The 7,426-nt window shown below is 43.6% G+C and overlaps 1 protein-coding gene across 1 annotated transcript; it reads left to right on the top strand.

Annotated features, from left to right (window-relative positions):
* Positions 1 to 975: 975 nt before the first annotated feature.
* On the top strand, positions 976 to 6,957 carry cxcl12a (chemokine (C-X-C motif) ligand 12a (stromal cell-derived factor 1)). The gene is made up of 4 exons (XM_047029679.1): positions 976 to 1,129; positions 2,671 to 2,788; positions 3,746 to 3,829; positions 5,239 to 6,957. The coding sequence occupies exons 1-4, from the start codon at positions 1,063 to 1,065 to the stop codon at positions 5,264 to 5,266; spliced, it is 297 nt and encodes a 98-aa protein (XP_046885635.1). The 5' UTR covers positions 976 to 1,062; the 3' UTR covers positions 5,267 to 6,957.
* Positions 6,958 to 7,426: the final 469 nt, after the last annotated feature.

Below are 7,426 nucleotides of genomic sequence, written 5' to 3'. Positions count from 1 at the left end.
GGAACTCTGCCTCCCTACGTACTTAACATTACAAATAGAGAATGGTTTCAGTTTGAGTTTCCCTTGGACACAGAGAGAGAGAGAGAGAGAGAGAGAGAGAGAGAGAGAGAGAGAGAGAGAGAGAGAGAGAGAGAGAGAGAGAGAGAGAAAATGTTTTCTCTAGTGGATTAATGCCAATTGTAGAAAATGTTTTACTTCACATCTGCATCCCGTTAAACTCACTAATAATATCCCCCTAAAGCCACAACTGGAGGACAAACACACACAAACACACACATGCACACATCTATACACAACTCCTGTCAAAAGATTGGAAAGTTCAAGCCAGAGGTAAAGACAATTGTTTGGGGATTCACTTAAACTGTGAAACGCTTTCCTTTCCTGTCCAAACATATGTATGGTAGTGCGTGCGTGTGTGAGGGGGGGGGGGGGGGGGGGGGGGGGGAGTATGGAAGCCCTACAGTCATTCCATTATAGGAACCTGAACCCGTAATATAAAACTCTAGACTCTAATCTTCCTGCGCTAATTTAATCTATATGTTTTGACTTTAAGTTAATTCATGGTGGCTGCATCTTCAGACACGAGTTAGAGGCACCGTCACTAAAGATTAACACATTCATTCTTCCTTTATTTCAGGGCTGGTACATAAACCTGCGCGAACACTGAGGATAACGCATATCACATTGATATGGTTTTCTCTAGGTCGACACTGCCCAACTGGAACACAGGCATCCATGATTAAACAAATTAAAACACTACCTCTAGTCATAGTTACCCAATTTGTTTTTTTCCATGTGTATACAACATACAACATTTCAAATACTTGGTGGATTCGGGTCCAGAGAAGTAACAAAGCAGCTATGCCAATGGGTCATTTATCACGTGGACCCTCCCACCTAGCGCCCTGCCAGGGAGGAGAGAGAGAGGGGGGGGGGGGGGGGGGGTAGCTCCTGCTCTGTGTGCCCTGGTTTATCTAGCTAGTCGCTACACTCAACCTGTCACAGTGTGCTCTTGGACTTACTGAAAGGAACATCGGACAGCGACTGTGCCGTTGATCGAGCATGGATTTGAAATTATTGGCGTTGATGGCTGTGTTAACAGTGGTGACGTATGTGCCTGTTTCACATGGTAAGGATAATCATGAACGGTCTTGTTTTAGAACAGGACAACATTTATAAGCCCTATCGTAGTTGTTCAGTTGTGATTTAGATGGGTTGCATTTGGGAGTCTGTGCAGACGTAGTGGCACACTGCAAATAATCCTACCGATTTTGTATTGTTTTGATCTGCAACAGAATCGTTGGTTTTATTCCGATGGAAATTCAGTTGGAGTGGGAGAATTAATCGACTAACTAAATGTTAAAATGTTACTGTAGAGGAATTTGATTTTAGTGAATTCACCAACTGCTCTCCAAAGCGTAAATATTCAGTTGGTTACAACTGATTGGCTGGCTATCGTTTTAAAATATTAATCATAATCATAATATTTAGCATTTGATAAACCCTTAGCCTTTGTTTTGATACATTCCAAAAAATGTATATTGCACAGGCTACGGTCTGCAAAAAGACGTGCATTGGTTAAAATAAATGCAAAACGTTCTAATCATTAACCCCAAATTATTCAAGACCATTTGCTATCCTCTTTGGCTGTGAATGTATTCTATTTATACGCTTATTCCTCCCTAGGAATGCCGTGAAGAGTTTAGCACTGTGCGTAAAGACGCTAAAACAAACACGCCTGCCTATGTTCGTGCGGGCATGTGGCTGAAGCACAGCACGCCTGTGTTGCAACACTGATTAGTGTGTGTATTTGTCCCTGGTCTTTGTTGTCCATAATTACCCTAAAATTAGACCGCAAGACAAAGCCGTGTAGACGCTGGCGACATCAGTCACAAAAGCCTATGAGTTTTCTTTGCCGTCGCTTTCACATGGTAATAACGTTAGATCAGGCGTTATATAATTAGCATTTTTCTTCTCAGTCATCAGTGAGCATTTAATCCGCAGGTACAGTGATTCTCTTCACCGGACCGATTGACCGTTGAAGCACCTGGGCCACATGATATCAGACCTCCTAGCGCGTGGCTTTGCACCCCGTAATTAGGAAAAAAAGGGTTGAGAGGCAAGGGCTTGGATTCTAACTCCATCTGCACGGAGATTAGATTTTTGAGCTGATCTCATTAAACCTATGGCCCATGAACCTATATAATTGAGCAATCTAACTTCCAAATCAGATTTTGGTACACATTTTCGGGGTCTATATTTCATTTAACAAATGTCAACAAACGCATGATTGACTAAGTTACATAGTTGCATAGATCTGATTGCTAAGTGTTTTCTTGAAATTGAATTACAAATGCTCAGTGTTTTGCAACGGCAGTGATTCATCTACTTTGTCTCACCTGAGGACTGTGCATCTGGTGCTGACCGCATAGCTGGTGCTGGTTTTCTGTATTGTTCTGAGGGGACATACCTTTCTGTGTTTTGTAGTCTCTAGTCCTTTTATTCACCTTGATTGATCATTTAACTGGTTTAATGCTCATTTGCTGTCTGATTGGGAAAGAAGTGTGATGTATTTGTAATTTAAATATCCTTATAGTTGTATTGTAAATCACTGCTAACGTTGTGTTGTTAATGACTCTGTCCTCTCTGCATTCCTCTGTCCTCCCCCAGCCAAGCCCCTCAGTCTGGTGGAGAGGTGCTGGTGTCGTACGACAGCCAGTACCGTCCCCCAGCGCAGCATCCGTGAGCTAAGGTTCCTACACACTCCCAATTGCCCCTTCCAAGTGATGTGAGTACATGTTGGAACCTTGCACATACACAAGCATGCATGAGCGCATACAGACACAAAGACACACATTCACCAACTTGCCTGACTCTTAAACAGGGTGAGATGAACAGGTCCTCTTCTTGTTGGACATTTCACACCATCAATCTCCCAGAGGTGACAGGCCATGTGAAAGGGGCTTTGCCACACACACACACACTTTATTGTATCGTCTGTAGGTATAGAACGGATTGAGTGTGTGTATTTGTTATAGAGAACATTTGTGTGTGAGGGGGATGGAAATTGGATGCAGTTTTGTTTCCACCAGGATACAATAATTGTGGGTTTATACAGACCTCTGTCTCGGAAGCAGCTGAGCTCAATGGTCTGGTCTCACTCAATGGTATTAGATCGGGGTCAGAAACTCAGGAACAGAACAGAGCAACACTACTGTAGCCTTACACACTACACATTATAACACAATCAAGATCACACACACATGCATAAACAGACGTACAAACACACAAGGAATCTGTATGCTGACCAAGACGTCCCATTCTAGCATGTTTTACGTGCTGTCAAGCAGGACACATGATCCAGTCATGACCCACGGCTCCAAATAGCCTCAGGCTTGTTCTGAACTGCAATAGCTACACCCAACTGTCACTCATTAAGCCAAATGGCAAATCTTTATCTGCTAAACCCAATCTGTACACCTTGCATCTAAATTGAGTGTCATATCTTTTCAATGTGCTGTTACATTGTTTTAGTAAGATAGCCTGTGATCTGTAATCTATTGGTAATCTGTGACTCAATCTGTGTAGAAAGACGAGTCTGAGTTTGTATATGAGTGTGTATGTTTGAGAGAGATCAAGATCAGATGCTGTGTGTACGTGTTTATGTGTGTGTTTGTGAGACAGATCTGATCTGTGTGTTTTCCTCCATCATTCTCACCCCCCTCTCTGTTCCATGCTTCCTCAGAGCCAAACTGAAGAACAACAAGGAAGTGTGTATCAACCCAGAGACCAAGTGGCTGCAGCAGTACCTGAAGAATGCCATAAACAAGTAAGAAGGAGATATTGTTTTTTCTGCTGCATTTCCATCTATCGTTGTCTTAAGTGGACCAAGACACAATGTGTGTTTATCTATGGTACTGTGCTATCATGTCTGGGCATTCTGAATTTATCTGACTACTATCCTCCTCCCCCTCTGCACACATGTGCACACATACACACTAACCCCTATAGATAATAAATTGACTACTCCTAGCATACAAGTCACCCCCCACTCCCCATGTACCCACGTACAGCATGCCAGCCAGGCAGACATGTCCTGTATATGGTTGCTGGCATTTCTCTGACTTGACTGTGAAGTTTTCATTCGTCATTGTCTAGGTGTGAAAGGGTCCTCTGCAAAACAAAACATCTTGGTGGACGATGGCGCCATAGGCTGGAGGGGTCAATACAGGAACCCTCCATGCACGATGGGTGGGGAGGGTGGATAGCCCTGTCACTGACAGGCAGATAGACAGGTTGGGAGGGAGGCAGGCTGGCAGACTGAACAGCTGTGTGATTGCATTTTTCTGTGACTAGTGAATGACTAGTTTCAGTAGCAATGCTGTACTGTATGCCTGCATTCGTCTGTAGACATCTGTACACAGAGGGTCAACAGAGTGGTAAAAAGCTATGTAATTTCCCATGTGCCTGGAGTATGTATGTGGACAATGGGAGAGGCTCTCATTTGGATAAGTCAGAAAGTCAGAGAATGAAAATGAGAGAATGAATAAAAGAGAGGCAGAGTCTCAGAAATGTATGTTGTACTGCATTAGTTTAATCTGTGTGTGTAGCTTGAAGGCTGTAGAAAACAACGACAGATTAAAGGGGAACTGGGAACCCAGATGGGTGTTTGTGGGTCAAAATTTACCCACAAATTGATTGATCGAGCCATTAATTAAAAAACCATCAGAAATATTACCCATTTCCTGGACCCTTTCAACCCGGATGCTTTATCATAATTCTGAACTTACAAAGTTCAGTTAAGTCCAGAGGAAGCAGAGTTGCTGTGGCCATGTTTGGCTGAGTGCCCATCCAGTGGTGATAAACATCTCAGTGGGGGTTAGAACAGAGAGGAACAGCTCTCCTGGATCCTCTCAGCTCTAACTATGAGAGGCAGAAACCGGCCTGCTAAAACAAATACTCATTAATAAACGACTCCAGGCTATTTACTGATGGACCAGGCAAGTGCTTGACCCCTCAGCCAGGGAAGGAAACCAGAAGAAATGATGACTCATTTTTTTAATCATCAGCTTGCTGCCCTGGAGTCTCTCTCACGCTTTCACCGGTCATCTGTCTTCGGCTCTTAATGCTGCTGTGTCTTTTCGAGCGCTCTCTCTTTGTGTCTGTGTCTTGCTGTTCTGGCTCCTGCCAGTTTTTTTGGGATTGTAACTCACACGTACTTCCCTCTTCTTCCTCCAGGATGAAAAGATCCAAACAGGCCAACTAGAGAGTAAGCGTGAGTCTGCAGGATGGACGACTGAGGGACGCCACCTATCAACACGTGTGTAACGTGTGCTCCACTGATGCGCTGAACAGCACTTATCCTGACCCCCCCTCCCCCTTGAAACTCCCCCCACTCCTCAAACCCTCCTCCACCTCTCCACCACCAAGCGACCCTACCCCCCCATCCCCCCACCCCCACCACCTTCCCCCATCCGCCAAAACACCAGCAACACTCCCTCTTCAGTCCAAGGACTCTCCGCCCCCCCGCTACCCTCACGTGCCCCTCCCCCAACCCAATATAGACACCCCTTTAGCACACAGAAGTGCAGTTATAGCTATGTAAGTGTATGCCTTTATATCTATGTGATGTATACGTCTTCATTATTCTACGCCTTCTTCTCACTTCATCGGTAAAGTGCTACGTTTTGAAGGAAAGGTAGAGAGAGCAGGAGGAGTGGTAGAGACTTAGGAAGAAGGGAATGGTCACCATGACATCTGTGACTCACTGTTCCCCTTCGCTGTTTCTGTCAGCTGTTACTGAGGGGCACTGCCTTGTGTGTATGCCTCACATGCACACACACAAAGACGCACACACATACACATAAGAGAGCTACAGATACATGGAGTACATAGAATGTACAGAGTACAGCAACTGTCTGTTCATACATGTCTAGGTTGATTGTGTCTGTGTCCAGTGTTCCATAAATAACACAAAAGTCTGTAATCCAGTTCTTCCAGATGCTTGCTCAAAACAAGAGGAACACTTGGAGTCTGGTAAATTCTACTTTCACATTTGAGGTTTTTAGTTAATAAGGTATCATGATTTTGAGTATTTTAACTGGGTGGCATGTTGGCAATGCCGATCGTTCCAAGACAGTTACATTTTAGAATGCAATTAGGGATTGTTGTTGTCATGGAAGGTTTAGAGCCAGCATGGTGGGCAGTCTGGTGGAGGGTGAAAAACTCTGGAGATGTGTGATGCTCTAAAGGTTAGACCTGCTTTGATCTCACCTCTGTGTGTGTATGTATTTGTGCTGTGTATGTGAGAGAGCGGGAATGTGGAAGGATTGGAATGTTATTATTTTTCGATCAAATGCTGAAATCTAGAACATCTGGATATCAAACAGTGCAAATGAAGCGACCAATGAGTGTGTAGCCAACCCTTTACCGTAATTCTAGATTTATTCCACTTCCCCACGACCTGCCTGAACATACCTCACACACTTCACGCACACACCAGACATGTCACACACATTGGCAAACAAACACTAATTACATCACACCACTATCATCTGATGTATCGTGTTACAGCAACCTTCCTATGTGAGCCATTGCCAGGAAAAGGATGGTGCTATAAAAAAATCAGTTATAGGATGTTACATGTAGTTTAGCAGTAGTTCCAGCTAGTACTCTTTGTGTCACATCCAACTTTAAAGACAGTCTGAGCTACTTTCTTTTGATAATACCTTCATCTTGTAGTCTGTTTGTTCTTGAGCCTCCTTTTAATGTGTGAAACAAATAATATGCAAATATTTTATTTTTGTACTCTTTTATACACCTAATGCATTGATACCATATGAAGGAAATAGAATGTATCACTCACTGTATTTTGAATGTGATCCCTCCACCCTGGTGTAACTTCATACTAAAGCCAACATGTATGTACAACTGTAAGTAAACTGTTATCCAACACTATGGAATAACTATGACCTCTTCATTACTGTGTTGTTCTTCTTACATGTTTTTATAGTAGCCGCAACGTTTGTAGAAAATATGTGTTTTACAATCTGGTAAAGAGGCAGACCAGAGTGTGTCTCTCTGTCTGTTATACCCCCTGCCATTTACTAAATAACCATGGACCTATTAAAACACACATGCACACACACGCCGACAGACACACACACACGTACACACGCACATAGCTTCTACCAGCTCCAGGTTACAGGTTGCAAACTGGTACAGACTCCTATAGCTATAAATAGAGCAGAGGACAACATTTACACAATTAAATTCCACATATCATTCTCCAATCAGGCGGTTTGATGGTTTCAAAGCCCTTTGTCTGTGCGATACGGGGCTGTTCTTGGAGCTATCAGATGGAAAGTACCAGCCATCACAGACCTGACAGCAGCCATACTGTAATGTACACGGACCAGAAAGGCCA

The sequence above is a fragment of the Hypomesus transpacificus genome, chromosome 11, assembly GCF_021917145.1.
Source record: "Hypomesus transpacificus isolate Combined female chromosome 11, fHypTra1, whole genome shotgun sequence".
NCBI classification, from domain to species: Eukaryota; Metazoa; Chordata; class Actinopteri; order Osmeriformes; family Osmeridae; genus Hypomesus; species Hypomesus transpacificus.
The sequence above is the reverse complement of the archived record's forward strand: the minus strand, read 5'-3'. Positions and strand labels throughout refer to the sequence as shown.